The sequence below is a fragment of the Natrix helvetica genome (assembly GCF_964273705.1).
Source record: "Natrix helvetica genome assembly, chromosome: 6".
NCBI classification, from domain to species: domain Eukaryota; kingdom Metazoa; phylum Chordata; class Lepidosauria; order Squamata; family Natricidae; genus Natrix; species Natrix helvetica.
The window spans coordinates 67,728,767-67,752,628 of NC_138553.1; the positions used below are offsets into that span (position 1 = coordinate 67,728,767).

Sequence of the window (23,862 nt, forward strand, 5' to 3'; positions counted from 1 at the left end):
CTTCGGGAGTGGTGGCCATAGCAAATCCATTAACTTAATATAGTAATAAAATTATTAAAAATAATAAGTAATATAAAATCTATTAATCTATTCATTTGAATTCCTGTAGGCCTAATATCGAGCTCTTATTTTTCCTAAGTTTTCGCACAGAAAAGCGAGATACGAATTTGCTCCCACGTTGCCCTTTTTTTTTTAAACCATCCAAGCAATTATTATTAGTCCAAGGGGGGAAAAAAGCACCAAGTGACCTCCGTTCTTCTACCTCGGGCCGACTGAGACGCCTCTTCGACCTCCTGCTCGGCGTTCCGCCAGAAAAACGAAAAGCCCTTGGACAAAAGCTGGATCATTTCACCCCAAGCCTCCAGACACACCCAGCAAGGCCGCCTCCTCCTCTTCCTCCTCCTCGCGCACTAAAACCCTCCGAGCCACGCCACGTGCCTCCCAACCCCTTTTCTCCGCCGCGCGCCGGCTGGCCGCTCAAGGTCCGCCCAGCCTGGAAGGGAGCTTTTTCCGCTGGTACGCATGCGCGAGCGATGATAGGCAGCTGTACTCCTGTTCATGAGGAGAGGGATGTGTAACGGGTTGGGGGGCCGGGAAGGGGAGAAAAAGGGGGTCCTCCTTCGCCTTTTCCTAATTTAAATCCCGCTCCCCGTCTCGCGACAGGTGGGTATGATGAGTCCCACCCCCACCCCCAATTTGTCCTCAGCGGTTTGCCAGGTACCTTCTTCCACCGGAATCCCTTCAGAGCGTTCCCCAAGTCATCGGCGTCTCGCTCGGCGCCCCGAGGCCGAACCTGTCTTCCAAGTGGGGCCTCGGTTCGGCTGATTCCACCCCGGGGAACTTCCCGACGGTGGGACTACGGCCCCCATAATTCCTAACCATTTCTAATTGAAGACAGATGCACTTTAATGGGAAAGCGCTCTCTCTGTGTATATTTAATATGTATAAGGTGTCTCTTACACAAGATACACTTCTTTTATATTTACACATACACACACATATTACACACACATTGAAGACAGATGCACTTTAATGGGAAAGCTCTCTGTGTGTATAGTATGTATTTCACATATATAAGGCATCTCTTACACAAGATACACATCTTTTATATTTACACACATACATATATTACACACACATTGAAGACATGCACTTTAATGGGAAAGCTCTCTGTGTGTATAGTATGTATTTCATATGTATAAGGTGTCTCTTACACAAGATACACATCTTTTATATTTACACACATACATATATTTACACACACATTGAAGACAGATGCACTTTAATGGGAAAGCAATATAGTATGTATTTCATTTGCATAAGGTGTCTCTTACACAAGATACACATCTTTTATATTTAAAAGCCTGCAATTTTCTTAAAATTTTTTTAATGACAGCACTGGTAAGTTTCAATAGATTGCTAGGATCACATTTTTACCTTGCATTTGCCTCAGTTGATGGAGATATCAGGAATCCTGTGGCAGAACACCCCCTCGTGATATAAGCATATAGGGATTGTGGGGGGTCAAAAAAGTCAAGAGGGCTACTTTGCTTTGTTATTGAGGCATTGATATGCACCTCCTTTACAAGGAAATGATGTAGGATTGTTGATGACACAATGAAGATGGTTACTCTTGCCCTTTTCCAGGATGCTTGTCTATTCTAGTTTTTAGGCATGGTAATTTCCTGCAAGTATTAAACACAATTGATCCTATTTAGCTTTGCAAAATCAGATGACATTGATCAGATATTTCTATCATTGCTATATGCCTAAATCGTAATTGACAGAGCACGGAACTTGATAAAAGTATACCAAATAATCCATATTGTAACTGAACACTTGCATCCCCAACAAGGTTATGATATTTTCTGTGCTGTTTGGTCAATTCCTTACACCATCTGACTTTTAATAAGAAGAAAAAAAAGAAGGAAGGAAGAAAGGAAAGTTGACTGCAAAGCCCCGCCCAGATCTGGGAATGTGCAGAACATTCTATGCACAACCCAAAATATAAATTTCTGATGTTTCGGTCCAGAATGAAATGATTGGGTTTTTTCCCAAAATATGAATGGAAATGTGCCTTTTGGGATGAAGTGATTTAGTAGGGGCAGAGGAACAAATGAGAAAAACCCAGGGAGTGCTTGTGGAAATGCTGACTGTAAGTGTCAAAAATATCAGTTGTGGCTGATGGGAAGAAAGAAAGGCAAGAGTTAGGAAGATTGGGAGGCAGACTAGCTGGTGAGATACGCCATTGTAGGGCATCAACAGCAGTTTCCAAAGACATAAAGGAGTAGGAAATGCAGGGCAGCCAGCACAATTATATAGCAGAAAGATTAAGGTACCCTTGCCAGCCTTCTATTGTAGAATCTCTCTGGAATCCTCCAAATTTAGTTTTGGCTGAAATCCAGCACAACCCAACATCTCTAGGTTTAGTTTCAGCTGAACTGTGGCCAGTCAGAAACAGTTTGACAGAACTGCTGGAATGTGACGGTTTGTTTCAAGTTCAAAACAATGCATGTTTTCTGTTTTATGCATACAAAGCACCACATTCAACTGTAGCTTATATTTCCTCGGCTCCCCATATAAACCACAGAGGCATTCTTGGAAAATGGAAGCTAGAGAATGGCTACAGTTGACATTTCTTGGGAAATGCACGTTTCTCCCCAGGAGAACAAAAGAAAATAAAAATAAAATCAAAGATATACTGAAGTGGAAAAAACCATTCCTGGATGACTTGAGGGACTGTTAATGAGCAAACCTATTTGTTTGCCTTCTAATGAAGAGGGTTCATGATTGAGCATCCCTAATTTATGAAACTATCCTTAACCTGGTCTCAAAAGATCTTGGCTGCAAAGTTCATTGGCTGGAAAAAAATGCCCTAACTTCATGCAAACCAGAGGTGTCTATGAGTCAAAAAAGTAACCATGATGCTGGAATCTAAGCTTTGCCTGGTTTTTATGTCTGTGGTGCCACAGATAAAAACAAGCAGAGACCATGACCGTTTTAAGGATTTAAAAAAAAACCTTGCTCTGTAGTTACCCCTATTACTAACTATGTTTGAACCCATGTTTGGGAGCAGGACTTAATGCATAGTGGAGAAGTGTGTACAAAGGACACTACAATAAGTGAAATGGCTTTTTAATGGCTATATTGACAAAACAAATGAGTTAGAGCTAGTTTATGTGGGCTGCTATCTAATGGCCATTTGAAGTTTTGCACCAGATCTGATGTATGTATATAGCCAGGGTGTATATGTAAGTGTGGTACAGGTTGGATAGTACATTTCAGTACATGAGAACAATTGCATACAGGTAAAAGCTAGGTATTATAATTGTGCCATCTATTTCCTTTTTACCAAGAAAAAATAGTGTCTCAAAAACTTTCTCTCTTAAAATTAGCATAGGCAGAAGTATCGCTTTTCAGACTTCTATGCTGGAGTTGTTTCTTAGTTGCAAGGAATGTTAAGGCAGTACAAAATGTCATCATTCCAGTAAACAGTGTGCCAGTTGCTTAAGAGAAGATGGCATTCTTAATAGTATTTAATTTAACAAGTAGAGAGGTAGAGATTATATAAAACAAAAGTATTTTAATATTCTATGAGAGAATATATACTTATCTTTATTCTAAATTTCTCTCTACAAAACTCGACATATATAGAAATGTGCATTTCATATAATAATGTGCAGTTTTTATGTAAAGGACTAAATCAAAATATTGAAGAATAATATTGTTTGTATTTTCAAATCTTGTTTTTAACCATTCATTTTAATGGAAGTTAAAAGACATTTGGAATTAATAATACTTTCAAGTGAGCATGTTGAGTTTCTGACGTACAACTACTGTCCATGTTTAAGTTCCTGACTCCTTTTTTCTTCAGATCCTCTTTTTACAATGCTGTTTATATTGTGGGGGAAAATGGAATAATTTTTCAGGTATGACCTAGGCCTAGGACAACACAATCCTATATGTACGGTATTTTTCAAAGTAAGTCTTTTAGACACAATAATGTGTTACGATTGAAATTATAATTTCTCAGTATCATAACATAAATATGATTAAACAATCATGCTTTTTAATATATGTTATGTTGCATATTATATGCTTTAATTCTCAGCAGCATGGAACTTGCTGTTCTTGAGGACTATGATGGAAAAACCTTGTGAAAATATGGTGTAGTAGTTTTGTAGTATGTACTCTTCATTAACATTCTGTTGGCATTTTTATGTTCCCTTGCCTGAGTTTTTTTGCTGTGCTTTTGTTCTTGTATGAATAGATCCTGTTCAAAGCCAAAGTGGAGGAGAAAATTTTTCAAAGGGTGCATGAATCATTACACAGTGAGACTATAACAAAGTCTCCAGACAGCTCTACTCACCAAACTGTTCAAAGTTGACTATTAAACTTCTCAGTTTAAGGTATGTATGGCTTTTTTGCAAGGCTGATATATGCATAGATAAGTTATAGTAATCAGTCTGTGCTGTAAGTAATGTAATAATTTAACTGGGTACCTTTGATTAGTTGTATAGAAGAAAGTTTTTTGTCACACAATAATTACAACTGAAATGTCAGGTTCAGTAAAGATCTTTTGCCATTTTTCTAGTAGTTGATGATTTTCATATGCAAATAAAACTTAAGAAACGGTATATAAATGAATAGTTATTTAGTTCATGGTAAAATTAATGTTTATTAAGAAATTGTGCATATACATTGAAATTTACTCAAATCTAATAAGATATATTCCAATTTACATCAACTGCTAGAGACCACTTTCTAGTTTCATAGTGTAATATTTTGTAAGTTATAATAGAAAACTGTTAAGTACTTTATCAGGATAGTCAATTAAAATTAGAAATAAATTATTAAATAGTTTATCCTTAGAACAAAACAAATTGATGTGTAACTTAAATCTTAACACTTAAATAGGGCTAAATTTTACCATCTATGAAATAAATCTGGACTGAGAGGTTAATATCTTCAGCATTTCTATGCAATGAAATGTGTGCAGTAATACGTATATTAAGAATTCTTAATATCACATAATAAAACTGAAGATACTAAAAGAAGCAGGGGTCATTGTCATTATTATTATTAGATCTTTATTTTACCTTTTTTTTAAAAATACATATTTCTGTCAAGTCAAGGCATAGCTTGGAAAATAAATGAAAATGGATATTTTGTCTTTAAAGCATTATGAAAAAGGAAGAATCTTACAGGGAAGAATTTAGTTATGATAGAATGCCAACTTTGGAACGTGGAAAACAACAAAATGGAAGTTATGTTCCAGATATTAAATCTAGCAATCTACAACTCTCCCAAAAATTTCATCCTTGTTTCTTTTATAAAACATGGATTTATTCATTGCTGATGGGGGTAAGTACAAGAAATTGTTCAGATCTACTTTAGTGTAGCTAGTTACTGCTTTCATGTACATGGAAAGCAAACATTATTACATTGTCATCTATTTAACTCAGTTATAGGCAGATTAGGGCTATGTGCAGTCCTTCACTTAAAGTAATTTCAAATAGTCTGTAGAAAGGATCATTGCAACTCCTGGTAAAAGCAGAAAGTTCATTGCCAGTTGTCTAAAAGGGAAAAAAGTATCAAAAAGAGAAAAGAGTGTCTGAATATAGAGCTTCCTTTTAGCAGTTGTTACACCCTTTTTGTATTCTCTTATGTGGCATTGCCTTCAAAGAAAGTAATAGGCACACATTTGCTTTCAGCATGTCAATGCAATTTGGAAAAGGTTTATGTTATAGAGTGCAATTTTATCAGAGGTCAGTGCTGCCTATGAATTATCTCCATGATGACATATTAAAATAAACATACAAAGAATTCTGCAACACAAATGCAATTAGGTTTATCAAGTTCTAATAGCAGTATTCATTCTCACAGTGTTTTTTCAAGAAAATGGGTGGCCCTTATTATCCACAGTTCTACTACCTGTGGCTGCACCTTTCATTGACTAATAATAATAGACAATACTCAAAATCTATGCTGATGGATTACTTTTGGTATGTGGTTTCAAGGAGGACTGTTGGAGTCTTTTAATACATTTTATGCATGCTGAGAATAGCATCTGTATGTTAAAGTAAATCTCATGTTATTTGTGTTTTTGTTATGTCTGAATATTAGGCTAGAGCAGAACCCATGTCAGTGACAAGGAACACTATTTCTAGATAGATAAAGATAAGAGTTTTCTTTAATATAGATGAGACTCTCTTGTTCCCTACGTTCAATAATAGTGTAAGATGCTTTTTGAATCTTGTGATGATATTTTATGGTAAGTGTGGGATTGTTTGAGAGGTTGAGCTTCTAGGGTGCTGCATTCAGTGATCAGTGACATTTTCAGAAGGAACAGGAATGTTTTTTTTCTTACTCATTTTTTTTGCTTGTTTTTAAAGATAGAAGTAGAAATGGAAGATGAGTACTCCCAGTCTCAGAAATGGGAATGGAAGACAATATTCCCCCTTTTAACTTACTCCAAAGCCCCCAAATTCTTTTTTATGTGAATGATTTCAGATTTGGGTGGTAGAGATTTAAAAATAGGAATGGGAACTATTTCCATTCCTACTTCCATTCCCACACTTAAACTGATGATGATGATGATCATAATGATAAATTAAATTTGTACACTATTCAACTGTCAATGATTCTGGGCAGCTCACAACACTCTAACAAATAAGTTACATTAAAATCAATTAAAAATCAAAGATAAAAAGATAGCAAGAAGAATAAAGTGAAAGGTCTCATTTTTCCTTGCTTCATGGCTCCGCTAAACAAAAACAGAGTGTGGGTCATCTGGATCTTTGGAGAACAGAACATGCTGGTGATGATGACAACTACAACTAAGTTTGTGGGGAAAACAGAGGAAAGCAGAGGAAGGGGGTAAAAAATTGCAGCCTCATTTTGGGAGATTTAGGTTTCAAATGTTAGTGAAGTGAATTTGGAGTGCTAGTGGGCTGCAGTAGAATGCTGGAAGATCTGATACAGCCTATTGGTTGGACGCCCTCTGTGTCAGGTAGATATAGTAGATATAGTAGGAATGAAGACGAATCATCTCCTCAGCCCCATTACTTCCTATTTCTTAGAAATGTTTAGAAACTTAACAATTCTAATATAAATTATATATTTATATATTTAGTTGCAGTGATCTTGGCATTGGAAATTCCATTCCACTATTGTTATAGACTAAATGATATTACTTGCAATATTGCAGTAGCAGCACTGTGGCTCTTGAAGATTTTCTCTTAAGTAGGTTATGAATAAGAATGGCTTCAAAATATTTTGCAATGGAGAATCAGAAAATGTAGGCAAGCTATGCACATATGGTTGTTGCATGTGTCTGCCAAGAATTCATTTATGTATATATATATATTCATACTGTTACTACAATCACTAACTAAATTAAACAGTTGCTTCATTTTCATATTACATAAGGGAAATATAATTACAGAAATATCAGCTTACTGTCTGCATATTAACAGGAGTTGCATAATTAAAATGCTATGTAGAGAGGAGAAATATTACTGCTTTTGTGAATCTACATCACATTCTCAGTGTAAATGTTTAAGGAGATTCTCAATCATCCAAGTCATAGTTGTCCCAAAGATGCTTCTCAAAAGGCAACTGGACTTTCTTGGTTTTTTTTTCTTGAAATGTTTCACTTCTCATCTAAGACGTTTCTTGAAGAACTGAAGTTCTGAAGAACTGAAGAGTGAAGTTCTTGGAGGAGAATTGAAACGTTTTCAAGGAAAAAAAACAAGAAATCCAGTTGCCTTTTGAAAAATATCTTTGAGACATTCTCATTGTATTTCTTATTATTTATTTATTTATTTTATTTGATTTATCAGTCGCACCCTCTCCGCGAAGGGACTCGGGGCGACATACAATCAAATATATAGGTGTGTGGCATGGAGGAGGTAAATACATCAACATTTAACAATTCAAATAGAAATAAAAGCCACAAAGTTAAGATAAATAACAGTAAAATTACAACAATTAAAACAGTTAAAATACCCCAAAAATTTAAATTTACAGTTTAAAATTGCCAGGGAGGTTAGAGAGTTCTAATTAAGCCAGGCCGGCTAGTTGGAACAGGTGGGTCTTGAGTTTCGTGCGGAAGGAGTGGAGACATTCTCCATATGTATTCTTTCTTAGTGAAATATGAATACGTTTCTATTGCTGTGATACTTTGGATAATAATTCTCAAATTTACATAGTTGCTTAGTTCTATATCAATATATTGCTTGTCATATTTTTATATTTCAGACTTGTGTTCTTGTTACCTCTGGATTTTCTCTTTATTTGGGGAATGTTTTTCCATCTGAAATGGATTATTTGCGCTGTGCAGCAGGTTCAGTAAGCATTCTGTAGCATTGCTGTGGCTCCATGGAAATGTGAATTATAATTGCAATTTAATTACTTAATGTTAATTAAAGTTTACACATTTACTGTATCTCCAGTTCTCTCTGCTGAAAATTATAATGGCAACCTATATATGTGTGTGTGTGTGTGTGTGTGTGTGTGTGTGTGTTGTATTTGTGCTGATAAATAAATAAAGGGAGACTAGTATAGATCTATTTCAAGCTATTTAGCTCTCATCAGCTAGCCATACCCTTACTGGGATTTGAACCTGGTAGTGAGCTCCCCCCCATATTTGGGAATACCAGGGGTTGTAACACAAATACACAAACAAATACACACACACACACACACACACACACACACACACATCTATCTATCTATCTATCATCTATCTATCTATCTATCTATCTATCTATCTATCTATCTATCTATCTATCATCTATCTATCTATCATCTATCTATCTTCTTTAGCTTCCTAGCTATTGATCATCTATAAATTGTTTACCATAAAATTACTGGATTTTTTTGCCAAGTAAATACATTTTTCACCCAAGCAGATATAGAGTCATTCACAATAAAAAAATAAATTATTTTATATATGCATTTTAATTGAAATAAGTCCTGCAATGAAATGCTATTATTAGTAATTTCAGAAAAAAAATCAGACTCTTTTCCCTCAATTTATATAAATGTTCTCTGGTTCTACAAGAAATTAAAGCTGGTAGAGCTGGTGTTTGTTCTAGTTGTACAGTGGGCTATTGTCATGAATATATTTTGTTTAATGAGAATTTAATGTGTATGAAACATTACCTTCAGATATCTTTGAACTGAGAAGGAGGGTTTTTGAATTTTTGCTGTAGCCCAGGAACCATTCACTCTAGGATGTGAATTATATACGTATTAAGAACAGGCCCCTTCTATGTTCCTTTCATAGGATACTTATAAGAACTGCAACTTTTACATTGAAGTAAAATTGATTTTTTAAAAATTTTCTTGCTATCATTACATGGATTCTTGAAGCCCAGATAACTAACATACATACCTCTATTTCCCCGAAATTAAGATCTATCCAGAAAATAAGACTTAGCATGTTTTTATGTGTGCACCTAATATAAGCCCTAGCCCACAAATAAGCCCTACTTAATAGCCTGCACAGTTGGCCGCCTGCCCATTCCATCTGTTGCTCGTAGTGCTGCGGCCATGAGGGAAGGCAGAGAGGGCGGAGTTGCCCCATGAGCCCAGCACCGGCTTAACTCAGGGCCACGGAAGCCCAGTCATCCACTCCCTGATAATTGTTTCCCAGCAGCAGCAGTGGAAGCTATGTGCAGCAGAAGCCCACTTGGTTACTAGCCCATTACTTCTGTTTGCTCACAGCTGCAACAGAGCAGGAGGCTGAGTAGTGTGATGGTACTGCGGCCGCAAGGCAGGTGTCAGGGCATGGATGGCCTGGCTGGAAAGGCCCCGAGATAAGCTGATGCATGGCGCGTGGGGCAGCTACACCCCTCCACCTCGTGGCTGTGGCAGCAGCATGTCGCGCTCAGCCACCTGCCCCACCACAAGCAAACAGAAGTGGGCCTCCCGTACATGGGGGAAAAAATAAGACCCCTCCTGAAAATAAGCCCTAGTGCTTATTTTTGGGGAAACACAAGTAAATACATACATACATGTGCGTGCACGTGCACGCGCGCACACACACACACACACACACACACACAAAAGTGATTGTCTTTATTATTAAGGTGCAAAAGTCCACAAGAACATCTAAATTATATATTTGATTCGAAACTTTTTGTTAAAAGAACCTTGCATAATTTTTAAAAATGGTATTTCATTTAATTATTGTTTCCACCCAACGTAAATGAGTGATACAAGATTTCAGTAGTTGGAATAGAACTTGATTTTTCTATCATATTAAGTATCACACTAACATGAAAAATATATTATTTCTTAAGTTGTTTTCTTAATGTTTTTGGCCTAGTGTATTCCCTCAGCAGCCGTGAGTTTTGCCATAGCCAGAAACAAAGCTAATGTGGTAAGTTTTTAAGTTTAGAAAGTTGAGTAACCTATTACTTATGTATTATTTTAATTAAATACGAAATATAATGTTTTTACCATTTTTACAGATACCTGATTTTCAGTTTCTGTTTGTTTCAACATTTGCGATTACAACAACATGTTTAGTTTGGTTTGGATGCAAGCTTGTCTTAACGCCTACAGCAATAAACGTGAGTTGCAAACAACAAATATGGAACATTTGTACAAATCAATCAAGCGTTATAAAGATTTGCTGTGCATTTTGTGATCATTAAATAAAGGCTAGATAGAATATAATTATTGTTGCATCCACTTGTATGTTTCATTAAAATTAGTTGAAGCCGGAATACTCATATGCAATTTTTCATACACATTTCAATTATATTGACGCAGGACTAACTTATTTTCTAACCAGGACTTTCTGCTCAATATCTGATTTCTTTGCCAAGTATAAACTTCTATTATTTTACTTGCAGATGATTTAATGGGCTAGGGTTGTTTTACTACATAGTAAATTATTATTTGTATCTGAGGGTCAGTGTGGAGAGTTCATAACATTATATATGTTCAGGCTCATTAGAGGTTTTGCTGATAGTTTGCAAATTATGGGTTGATAGGACCCCCCCCCCCTTTTTTTTTTTCTTCCTCTGCCAGTTCTCAGAGACTATTTTAAATCAACGTGCCCAACAAAAGCCAAAAGTAGACTTGAGTCCTTGGGACATTCTTAATGAACTCTCTGTTCATTAGGCTTGAAACTGCCAGGAGTCATTTAAAACAATGTATTTAGTTTAATATCCAACCCTACAGTTTATGGATTCTTCTCAAATGGCCATGTGCCATCATCTTACCTCTCTTCAATTAAAATTCTGAAAAATTTTTGGACTTGCACTTTGGCCATGTTGGATGCACTAGATCAGGGGTGTCAAACTCAAGGTCCGTGGCCTACAGGATGCTTAGATCTGGCCCGCAGGCCTGCCTTGGAAACAGCGAAGGACTGGCCCACGATGCCTCTGTCAGCAAAAACGGTGCTCGGGAGGGAAACGTGCAAGCTTCCCGGGCTGTGTTTTTGTCTGTAACAGACTTCTGCTTGGGAGCTCCATTTTCACTGGCAGAGGGCTGCAGGAGGCCATCGCAGATGAAAACAGAGCCTCAATGAGTGACATTGAGCTGGCCATGCTCTCTGGCCACCCCTCTCCCCACCACTCCCAGAGGTCAAACACAACCCTGATGCGGCCCTCAATGAACTGAGTTTGACATCCCTGCACTAGATGCACAGAACTCTGAGGAGGTATAAAAAACCTCCTTTATTAGCAGTGCTTATGTCCCTGAGGAGATAGATGGCTTCATGGAATCCCTAAGCCATATGCTCCTCTATTGCTTTCTCTCTAAAGAATCAAGGAAGATACATATTTTTATCCTATTTTAAAAATTGACCATAGTAGACAGCGCAATATCTGTCTGATCCATTCTCCAGAAATCTAAATTCTGGCATCCAACTGGTTTTTAGGAAAAACATTGAAACCTGGCTATTCCTTGGGGACTGAGATATTGAAATCCCCCCCCCCCCCCGCTTTTGGAATATTTGTGTAATGTAATTGATATTACTGGTGATCACATTTGTAGATATACTTTGATTTTTTAAATTGTAATTTTGTTATTATTTTAACCTGAATGATACATGATGAATATGTATGCCCCTCAAAGTTGTCAGCAACTGGAGCAATGTATAAGTAAATAAACATAGATAGTATAATGCTTTTGAAAACAGCTGGACTCCTTCATTATGCTAAAACATATACAACAATAATTTTATTAATACGCTTATGTTAATATAAATTATTTGAAACATTTTATCGACAGATAAATTTCAACCTTATTCTCCTGATTCTGCTAGAGGTTTTCATGGCAACTACTGTAATAATATCTGCTAGATCTAATGAAGAATGCTGCAGGAAAAAAAGAGTAAGGCTGACTTACTATGTGTGTGTGTTTGTGTTTGTGTTTGTGTGTGTGTGTGTGTGTGTGTGTGTGTATGTATGTATGTATTTTGCATGCTGCCTATCTAGTCTGAGGCTACTCTACCTTATTTCAACATATATTGTATACCCCTTTTTTCAAATCAGAATTTGTTTATTTGTACATAGTGATTTGGAGAACATATTTCCTATTAATTAAAAAAATAGTCAATATACTGTTCTCTCTATGCTATTGGAACTTGTTCTTTGAGTCACACTTTCTTTAAAATAGAACTTATAGACATGTATGAAACCCATTTTTCTAATTTCTATAGAACTATGTGGCTGCCCTTAAGATCCGAAATTTGCTTCTTTCTTTTGAAATAATTCATTTTTCTTAAATGTTAAGTCTCCAACCATACAAGAAACGTTCTATCTTAATCATTTTGTTATGAACGTATTTGTTTGTTATCTCAAACCTCACATAATACAATACTAGCAACATCTGTAGTTATGGTAGCCTGTATAGATACATAGCTTAGTGCATTCTGAAAATATTATAAGGGGGTTGTGATCTCTATTTTGCTCATAATTCTGCAGTAGAACAAAGTTACATTTTAATCATATATTTTACTTAACCAATCAAGAGTGAAATCAGAGGTGCCTTATATGAGGCAGGGCACTTTTTCTATAAGGGAAAAATGTAAAGCTTCAAGCCAAAGCATTAAGGTATCTCTTGAAAAATGTATCAGTATGCATTTTTAACTGAATCTGCTAACATGTTTATGAATGTTATATATAATAGCTTGCAATAGCTAAAGTACATGCTTGCATTAAAACATTTTTGCTTCAGCCAAATGGGTTCTTAAGATGGCTTATTGCAATCTTTATTATAACAATAGCTACTTGAAATTTACAATTTAAAACAGGTAGAGGAAGAGAAGGGAGAAGGCAGGGAAAGACAATCAGACATCTTTTGAAAAGAAAAAGCAATCTTATTGGTGTTCAACAGAGAAGAATAGTTCAGCTTTCTGGAATGGCTGCCAATTGGGAAGTATTAGGTAGCTGTGAAACAGCTTCTTCTGCTGTGCAATGATTTGGAATAGATGCTGTCAGATGATGGGGGGACAAAGTTATATAAAGTTATAAAGGCCAACTCCATTGTGTTCCTCTAGATTTTGTGAAACAGTTTTTTGGAACAATCTAGTGCAACAGTTTCTTAGGCTGGTGCATTTCTGAACATCCAGTTTTGTGTCTAATTTTGTCCCACATTTTTTTTTCAAGACTGATTTCAAATCACAGTCAGAAGGTTAGATGCCTTCTGAATAGGCATCTCACCTTAAAGAAACGGCTATATTGATCATATTTGGAATATTTTCCATTAGTAGGCATTTCATAAAAAACATAACAGTTCTGATATGAGCATTCCTCGGAGCCTTCTGAAGACTGCATGTGCAATTTTTATTCATGTATTGATGATGATGTTGATGAAGAATGGATCGTGTTCATATTTGCCACAAAACATGAATATGCACAATGTCATTATTTTGAATCCTCTTTTTAAAATATATACATACTACATGATAAAATTTTAACATTATAATTCTGTCAATAGCTTCAGTAGTATGTTAATGTTTGATATTGTTGCTTTCTTATTTTGATCTTCTTTTTCCCTTTAGACAATTATTTATGATACTACTAGCACATTGAATAATGTCAACTTCCCAATACGGATCCTAAAATCCTATTCGGTAAGGAAATTGTATTATCGTTCCCAAGGAATCTTCTAGGACTTTCTTACTATAATCAAATTCCAATCATATTATTTTTTTTAAGGTAGTAGAAGTAATTATTGGAATTTCTGCAGTGTTTGGAGGAATAATTGCCTTGAATATGGATGTGCTAATTTCTGGCCCGTACCTTTCGGTCACTTTTTTTTGGATCTTAGTTGCTGTAAGTAACATTCAATTGAATATAACTTATTTTTATTTTCATTACAAACTATTATTAACATCGAACAGTTACTGTCATATGCTTAGTATACTTTTATGCTATCTATAAACTACCCTAATAGTTTCCAATAACTTGTCTCTACAAATAGAATTGGAGGACATGGTTGTATCCAGCATCCAGCAAAGTAATAAAAAGGGATCCTTATCCTTTGTAGGTAGTTTCCATCTATTTTCAATTTACTTGAAACTCTTGTCCCAGGTAAGTGGGGTTCTTCAGGCAGTGGGGGAGAGACCCTGGGAAGCTTGGCTCAGGAACTGAAAATCTTGCCTGCAGAAATTCAAGCAGGAATTTCAGCTTTTGAGCAAAGAAACAGTCATGTGTGGCCTGCACTGGGCCTTTCAGGGCCTCCCCCACCTGCCTGAGTCATCCCACATTCTTTATCTAACCGCCTTGCCATGCCATGCTTGGATTTTGGTTCCCTCTGTCTCTGGGGGCTAGCTTAAAGAGCTGTCTGCCGAAGAAGTTCAGCTTCCCTTTCTTCATTAATGTATGGAAGGGAGCTCCTTTGGTGGGATGCAGGAAATGCAGTGCAGATCTTTAATATCTGAGTTCTGTTTCTGTACCTCACCAAAGGAGTTGAGCTCTCCTGCACATGCGGAAGGAAACTCGTTTGGCAGATGTAGGAATGGAAGTTGTTTCTGTATCCTGTCAAAGGAATTTGGCTCCCTTCAGTAGGCAGCTCTATTAGCCAGCCCCCAGAGATGAGAGGGAGTCCTCTCGGCAAATGACAGCAACTTGCAACCTTCCCTGCTGACTTCCCCCTTGACTTCTGGGGGGAAAACCAGCAGAGAAGACTTCAAATATGATCACATGATCACGGGGCACTTGGCAACTGGTTGTACGCTTGAACAGGTTATCAGGCACTCAGATTGCAATCACATGACCATGGGGGTGGGGGTGCAGTCACTCTTTCCAAGGCCATCGTGATTCCAAACCATCAAATGAACTGTCGTAAGTTGAGAGCTACCTGCAGTCAGTTGAAACTTAAGATTTTAAGAATGGATTATGCTTCATTTGCATAGAGGTCGGTCTGTTGTTGGAAGTGGCTTCAGTCTTTATATATAATACAGATTCATTCTTAGTTTATCCCAGGTCAAAAGTAGAAAGTTCCAACTAGGCATGATATTTTTCCCCTGAACTGTTTGGGTACAAAAAACAAAGTTGTGGATGTAAATCACAAAAGGATCTGTCATTCTCTTGAAATATAACTTTCAAGGATTCTTATACTCTGAACATGGTCTCATATTTATTTCTTTCCTTAGTGTTTTCCCAGTGCTATTGCAAGTCATGTTACTGCTGAATATCCAAGCAAATGCTTGGTGAGTACATTGTTAAAATAATTAAATGGTAACACATGATAGCCTCTAAATCCTTTAAACCAAAAACTATTAGTCTTGTGGCTTTTTAATCTCAAATGTATTTTCTGTTTCCATACAACGCCCAACCGGGAAACACTTTTATTTAGGAGATACCATAAGATGCATATTGGTCCAATAAAGGTATTGCTGAACTGTTTGAGATCTTCCTTTTCATTGAGCAAAAAGTTATGTTTTTAATTTATTTCATAAGCCATTACTGGAGCCATGTGGAAAGTGATCTCACAAGAATTGCTGAAAAAAATGGCTGAGCAGGATTTTATATAATTAAACAATATGTTTGTCCAAATATGATGAGTGGGACAAAATGGTTTCATATCTTTTCATCTTCAAACATTTCAGTCTCCATTTATTGTAACTATTTAAAATCTTAATACTTGTTTCAGTTGTTTCTTATTCAATGTACAGTTTCAAATCTCATTATTTTTATTTTCAATCTGTTCTTTTGTATGGCTCCATTGTTACCTTATTAGTTAAGCACCTCTTCTTTTGTAATTTTTGTTATCATAAAGGCTAGCAGGAAATTGTAAAAAAAGAAATCAAACTTGCAATTGCAACAGCCTGATTGAAGCCCTGCTCCTTTGAATATGTATGCAATGTAGATACACATACAGAAGGAATGGGATTTTGATCGGGCTGCCCTAAATGATAGTTTGGCTTGTTTTATTCCTCCTCCCCCCACCTTACTCTGACATCATTGACATATTAAAAACAGGGACATCTTTGCATATGCAAAACAGCATCCATTGCATGCCCAGATATGTACAAACCTGGAAGCTAAGTAAAGTTCTAGTCCAGTCACAATGTATATTACTGTACTTCCTTGTCATCCACTGAATGATTGCTGTCCTGACTTCTGTTTTCAGCCACTTTTTCTTTGGATATTTAGTAGCTTTGAATATACATTTTAATATAATACATGAAAAATTCATCTGTTGATTTTTAATATTCATTGATCATTTCTCTATGAATATAGCTTAGTTAAAATCTTTGTTCAAATAAAAATCATAGTATAATACTTCTGATGATATATAAAAAGGTACACATTGAGGGATATTTCTTCTTTGCAACTGTATATTTCACAATTTTATCTTTAATTTAGGTGGAAGTTCTTATTGCCATAAGCAGTATTACATCACCCTTGTTATTCACAGCTTCAGGATACTTGTCTTTCAGTATAATGCGCATTGTGGATATGATTAAAAATTATCCACCAACAGTTCAAGTATGTTTTATCTTTTTAAAGCTATTAATGCACAATAAACCTGTATGAATATTATGTATAGGTCATAATATTCTGATTTCTAATGAAAGAAGTTCTATAATTTATTAAAACAAATGTGGTTTCAGAGCATTTTGGAACAGAAGTAGCATTTCACATAAATGGTGTATCAGAAGGATTTTGGAGAGTACAAAATGTATCACAAGGATTTTGGAGATTACAAAATGTGAGCTAAGAGCTAAAGGGACAGAAAAATAGAAAATGAAAGTTGAAAACCTATTTAAATTAACCAGAAAATAGTTGGCTGCAGGTCTACCAGTTAATGCAGAATTTTAGAGAAACTGATGGAGACCAAGTCAAGTCTAGTGAATGTGGAATTTATTGATTTTGTAATGTTTTAGAGATATTTATCAGTTGATTGAAATCAATTTAGGTATCAACAGGGAAAATATTTGCTCGCATATTTGCATACTGCCAAAGATATTCATTTCAGGAAAGAATTTCAATCACTCACACGTTTCTTCTTGCCAGTTGTGGTAGCATGTGCTAGTATTTCTAACCACAGATGTCCAATGTAAATGTTTTAGACATAAGAAATAAGTTAGGAGGTATTCATAATTTTAAAATATGTTACTATATGAAACCTATATTTGTTCAGGTAAAGAAAAAGGGAAAGGTGTTGCCTGCATCAAAGCTTAATTATCCAGGATTTAATGTTAAAAAGAATAAATTTACTCCTAATTTGTCTTTCTTGGATTAAATGTACTATAACACTGTGTTGCAGAATTCTGAATTCTGTAAGCAAATAAAGATAAGCCACTACCTTTATTTTCTACAGGACAGAAACTCCTATTTTGTTTACAAAGACAAACTAAAGGACAATGTAAATGTTCAATTTAACATGTAACAACCCAACAGCTTATGCATGTGTGTGCTTTTATAGTATGTAAATATTGATGACTGCTTGTGTTTCATAGTAAAACTCTTGCTAAGAAATGATAACAAAAGATGTCAAATTAGCCTTCAGAAACATGAAAATTCTTAATTGTGCAACTTGAAAAATGAATGATCTTTGAATCTCAATTGTCATGTATATAACTACTAGAGCCTAATACAGCCATCTAGAGCCAGTTTGATGTAGGGGTTAAAGTTTCAGGCTAAAAACTAGGAGACTGTACATTTTAGAAGCCAGCTGGAAGACCTTGAGCCAGTCACACTCTCTCAACCTTAGAAAGCAGACAAAAATATAATAAAAAAACCCCTGCAAAGACTAGTCCAGATAGTCACTAAGAATCAATATTGACTCAAAGGCACTAACCGATCAATCAACCAAAATGCCTCTGGCAAAAGTAACATTTTGAGATAGAAAAGTACATAATGTTTAAGATAATTAAAACTTGTTTTTTATATCTGTTGCTTTTAGCAGTCTTATGATGTGCTACTCTTGCTTCTAATGCTGATGCTATTAGTTCAAGCTTTTTTGACAACTGGGACAGTCATACTCTGTGTAAATTTTAAAGCAAAAATGAAAATTCACAATTCATTGTGGGCAGGGCCACTAACAAACAAACAAGAATACAAAACAACAGAGGTGAGCAATATAATATTGTTGATAATTTAAATCTTATTCCTCTCAAAATTGTTGAATATTGGTATCCATGTAGAGGTTGTCATAATTATTCATTAAAATTTGCAGAATATTTTACATCTACCATTCTTTTTTACATGCATGTGTCTATATCTAGCAGAAGTAAAGTTAACTTCATCTGTTTCATAGATCAATCTCAAATTTTAGTTTACTTAAGACAGCATGTCCCCCTCCCCCAATAATAGCTGTTAACTTGGTCATGTTCATCCCTTGATATTGTTGTCTCTCTCTTTCAGGAGTCATTAAGTCATTAAATTCCTTGGGGGTCATGGGTTGATTTTAAAGGGTCCGTGAACGTCATTTTCACAATTATTTTACGCATTTAAATACATTTTTCTGAGAAAGGATTCATAGGTTCTACCAGGCTCAGAAAGTGGTCCATGGCACAAAGAGATAAAGAACCCTACTGTACTCCCTACTATACTTTGTTTTTCTGATATTGTTCAATTTTAAATCATTTGATTCAGAAATACTTTTTCTTGCTTAATTTATGTTTGCCAAATATCATACATACCACGTTTCTCCAAAAATAAGACAGGGTCTTATTTTCTTTTGACCCCCCCCCCAAAGCACTTGGCCTTATTTTCGGGGATGTCTTATTATTTTTGAAGTGCAGGAGGCAGCGAGCGTGATCACCTCATGGCTGCTGCTGTGTTGCAATATTTTTGGGGGAGGGCTTATTTTCAGGGAAACAGGATACTAAATGTTGCGTGTAAAGAAAATGTAAGCCATCTTATTGGTATATATGGATTTTTATGGATTATAAGAATATCTTAAAATGTTATATGCAATTCTATCTAATGGCACTACATGCATCATAGCTAAAGAAATATATCTGTGCACTTATTGCCACATGTATTTATGAATCAAACAATATAAGTCAAACTTTTGCTTAGATTTCTTCTGTATCTTTTTAATGTAGCAGAAGGCTTGAAGCAGTACATAGCAAAGGATTTTAAAACATTCTTTAAATGCCATTTTATAAATTGCATCGGCATTAATTTGCCTTAATTTGCCTCAGGAGAAAAGCTGACATTGTGCTTCAAAATTAGAGCAAGTAGAAAGTTTGTTCAGGAAAATAGTAGAAAAGGTTTAAATTCTCTTGCAGAATTATTATCTTTATAATAATGGAAATGTGTAATCAATTTATCTAATTCACCAAATCATGACCCATTATTATTATGGATTCTACTGCACCTTGTTCTCTGTTCCATTCCTTGACATCTTTTTTTGTTTTAGGTCTCCAATAACAGCATGAAGGATTTTGACAAAGAGAAAGCTTGGAAAGCTGTTGTAGTGCAGATGGCTCAGTAATCTGCACTAGGGAACCTGAACCAGGGAGATTTTAGGGCTAATTAATCTTTGTTTACAAGAGCAGAGTTATTAGATGCAAAGCAATTAATTTCATAGCAACTCCATTGACCAGAATGGCTTGAAAACAATTCTTGCAGCAGAATATTATCAATAAACAATAACATCCTTTAAAAGTTGTTCTAATAGTATATGTATTTGATTTTAGCTCATTTTAATTTCAATAACTTTATTTACAAACTCTGATTTTAAACAGTACCATTGTTAATTAAATATTTTGACCAAATGAACAATTAACACAAGTAACTATGAATTAGTTTTGTTATTGCAAAAAAGTAATACAATTGCTGGTATTTGGTTGATATAAAATTTATGCAAGTTTGTAACAAATACATTTTACCCTTAATCTTTTGCTGATATATTTTTTTAAAGTTAAACTTGTTTTTACTTTTGGATAAAATAAAAATCTTTATTGCAAGTCAGTTCTAGTCTTTGGATTGATGTTGCTTTAACTAAAAAAGCAGAAGTTTCACAATTTCTGATAAATGTCACACATAATCTTGCATTCATCGATTATACAAAATCATAGTGTGGTTTTGACATAGTGCAATCTATTAAAGGATGAAAATGAATAGTCATGTTTGGTTAGGGCAGAAATCCAGAAATCATGTGGTTATTGATTGCAGCTTAGTGTGATGAGTAAATGGAGATGCATGTTTTTGATTTACTTTTGTGTTCAATCTATTACTTTGATAAATGCTCAAGAATGTAAGACAGAATCAGCTAAAGAAACCAGGATTTTTTTTAAACAGAGAATTTTGAAATATGACTTGTTTCTACTTTAGCCAACAACCTTGATTTAAAAAATGCAGCCACAATTGTCAGTGGGAATTGGGACTGTGGAGATGTAGCCATATTTTTAGATGAACCATTTCCTTTTTCTGGTTTCTAAATTACTAACAGGCTTCTTCTTTCCCAGCCTATTTTATATTACACAACTTTATATGGTTTTTTTTAAAAAAAACAACCCCTGAAATTGTTTCAGTGTTCAGAGTTTTTCATCTTAATTATCCATTTTTGTACCAAATCCTATTTTTGATATGATTTTGATCTTATAATAGTTTAGTAAATGGTACTTAGTATGGTAGTCAGTTGTTACAAATGTGGCAAAAAAGCTACTTTTGATAGTTGGAAAATATCTGACCTTCCTGAATGATTTGGACAATGTATTACAGTAATGTATTTAAAGTAATACTGTAAATAAATGTTTTAATAAATAAAATCATTTCAGTTTGACTCTTAGGCTTTAGATTTTTCTGATGGGAGCTTATGCATAAAAAAGATAATTATGTACAACAGAAGGAGAGAATATGAAATTAGTGTCATTAAATTATAATTGAAAAGCAATTGAACAGAAAAGAGTTCAAGAACATTTAAAAAATGGATTATGTCCAAGAAAGCGATAAGGGGGTATATCAACCAGATTTATGCCCCAGTTATATCATGGCTTAGAAGTCACTGTTAAAAAAGGTAATTCTGGGTCCCATTCATCCATAACTCCAGTAATAAAGAATGTGCGATAAGACCTTAGAAGATAAGCAGTGTCAATTGACAAAGGTGGCCCTTTTTATATTCTACTTTCAAATCATTGAACACCTTGCTGATAATAACTACTCTGTGCACAGAAATGAACTGGAAATTACAAGTTTCAGTGAATTAAATTATGCAAAAAGAGTAATGATGCCTGATAATTAGAAATTAATTACATAAGATGCTGTGTCTATCTGATTTTTCTAAACAGTGGCAACAATAGCAATAATAATGGGATCAAATGTTCATATTACAGCTTGCCGCTGGTTTTGTACGCTGTATATGTATGTTCAAAAGAGAAGAAAAATGCTAAAGGCATCAGTAGCGTCAGACGAATTTGGCCTGGAGATCAGACGAATATGAGCAAGTAATATCTACTATACAAAGTGTGAAAAATGTTTAAATTAAAATTTTGATGTTTATCAATCATGAGTAAATATAGACGATATTCTTAAATATGGTCATAGGCCTCTTAAATCAATATTTCGTACTGTGCATGAATTTATTAATGAAGACCTGAATATGTAGTAACAAAAAAATAAATGAAATCAAAATATGTTCTGGTTTACTATATCTTCTTTATTTTATGTTCTATCATAAATCTCCAGGAAATGAAAGAATCAACTGTAGAAATTTCACAGGTTTTTTTGTATCAAACATTCCAAAGATATTTCTATGTGCTAATGAATTCATTTCAAATGCTGAATTAAAACTTTGAAAGCAGAATGAAGGTTTTTTAGAAATTATACCACAGAAGACAAGTTTAATAATTAACATAAATAATATGCCTTTCCAGTTATAACGATAACCGTAACTGGAAAGTTTCTGTAACAAAACCACTGTCCCTTAATAGGATATTGGTAAAAAATTATCCAATATCTAACATCTAATACTTACAGTGTTACAAAAACAGTCTTGCTATGGACTTATAAAGGAGTCAAGGCAAGACTGATGATGTGATGGAAAATGGTTAGTTGTGTGCAATGTGAACAGCAAACAAAATGTGTTTGAAATTGAGATGATCCATACTTTAGCATCCGTGTGTAATTCCTATTTTTTGGTCAGGATTCTTACCTGTGTTTTCTTGAAAATAAGACCAGGTCTTATTTTCTTTTGGATCCCAAAATAAGCTTTAGGGCTTATTTTTGGAGGGATGTCTTATTTTCCCCCCATGTATCAAAGATTCACTTCTGCTTGCTCACAATGGGCAGGGGGCTGCGTGGTGTGCCAGTGCCGCTGCAGCGAGGTGGGGGATGGAGCGGCCCCATGCGCACCTACACCAGCTTACCTCAGGGCCCCCACAGCCAGGCCACCTATGTCCCCGAAGCTGCCTCACCTTGCCGTAGTGGCTCCGACAGCCCCATCCAGCAGGACCCCACATGGCCACAGGCCCACTTCTTCTGCTTGCTCATGGCCGCAACAGAACAGGAGGCTGAGTGACATGCTGGTACCATGACAGTGAGGGGGGGGGGTGAAGCTGTCCCATTCGCCCTGCAGTGGCTTCAGTGTCCCTGCAGCCAGGCCATCCATGCCCCGACACCTGCTTTGCCTCGAATAAGCAGAAGAAGTGGTCTGGCGGTCCCATGGGCTCCTGCTGCACATGGTTGTTGGTGCTGTCCCCGTGAGGCAGGTGTCGGGGTGTGAATGGCCTGGCTGCAAGGTCTCTGAGGTAAAGCTGTACTGTCAGCATGATACACTGTGACCGTGGCACCGTGAGTAACCAGATGGAATGGGCAGCTGGCTGGCTGCAAAGGCTCTTAAGTAGGGCTTATTTTGGGTGTAGGGCTTAGATGCACATGTAAAAAACATGCTGGATCTTATTTTCAGGGAGACAGGTGGTATAAAACTGTCTAGCTCAGCGGTTCTGAACCTGTGGGACGTGACCCCTTTTGGGGTCGAACGACCGTTTCACAAGGTCACTGAGACCAGCGCAACTCTAAAGTTATACTCCACCTTGCGTTCCTTGAAATCCCCGCGGATGGGCTCTGGTATGGCCACGCAGCGCGTTGCCGCAGCTCCACACCTTAAAAAACACAGGTGCGCGCGCACACCCCGTACAATTAGCCTTGGAGACTTTGTAATGGAGTGAAAGTGTTCCTGTGAGGGAGGGAGGGACTTAGGTTCTGCTCCGGGCTGTAATTGTGTGGGGCGTGCGCGCAGCTATGTTTTCCACACCGCTGCCAGATACTTTTAACTATATCTAAATCCACAACCAGACCTGTCATCAAGAGCCAAGCTCAGGAGCCTGAATTAGCCCCATTCACACAATGAAAACCTGCTTGCTAAAAGTACCATAAACCATGCACAAAGGAAAAGAGCAAAAATAAAATGCAATGCAAGTAAACAACTTAAAAA

At 36.0% G+C, this 23,862-nt stretch overlaps 1 protein-coding gene across 4 annotated transcripts; it reads left to right on the forward strand.

Annotated features, from left to right (window-relative positions):
• The first annotated feature begins 249 nt into the window (after positions 1 to 249).
• On the forward strand, positions 250 to 22,054 carry MLC1 (modulator of VRAC current 1). Of its 4 annotated transcripts, none has more exons than XM_081956753.1 (13): positions 250 to 516; positions 4,271 to 4,409; positions 5,181 to 5,364; positions 8,263 to 8,352; positions 10,337 to 10,390; positions 10,482 to 10,583; positions 12,253 to 12,354; positions 14,027 to 14,098; positions 14,184 to 14,300; positions 15,623 to 15,679; positions 16,839 to 16,961; positions 18,382 to 18,549; positions 19,846 to 22,054. In XM_081956753.1, the coding sequence occupies exons 3-13, from the start codon at positions 5,185 to 5,187 to the stop codon at positions 19,918 to 19,920; spliced, it is 1,140 nt and encodes a 379-aa protein (XP_081812879.1). In that variant the 5' UTR covers positions 250 to 516; positions 4,271 to 4,409; positions 5,181 to 5,184; the 3' UTR covers positions 19,921 to 22,054. The 4 variants fall into 4 exon arrangements, with proteins under 4 accessions (XP_081812879.1, XP_081812878.1, XP_081812881.1 ...); XM_081956752.1 differs by lacking the exon at positions 250 to 516 and adding an exon at positions 530 to 663; XM_081956755.1 differs by lacking the exon at positions 250 to 516 and adding an exon at positions 530 to 663 and having other exon boundaries at positions 18,385 to 18,549.
• The last annotated feature ends 1,808 nt before the right edge of the window (positions 22,055 to 23,862 follow it).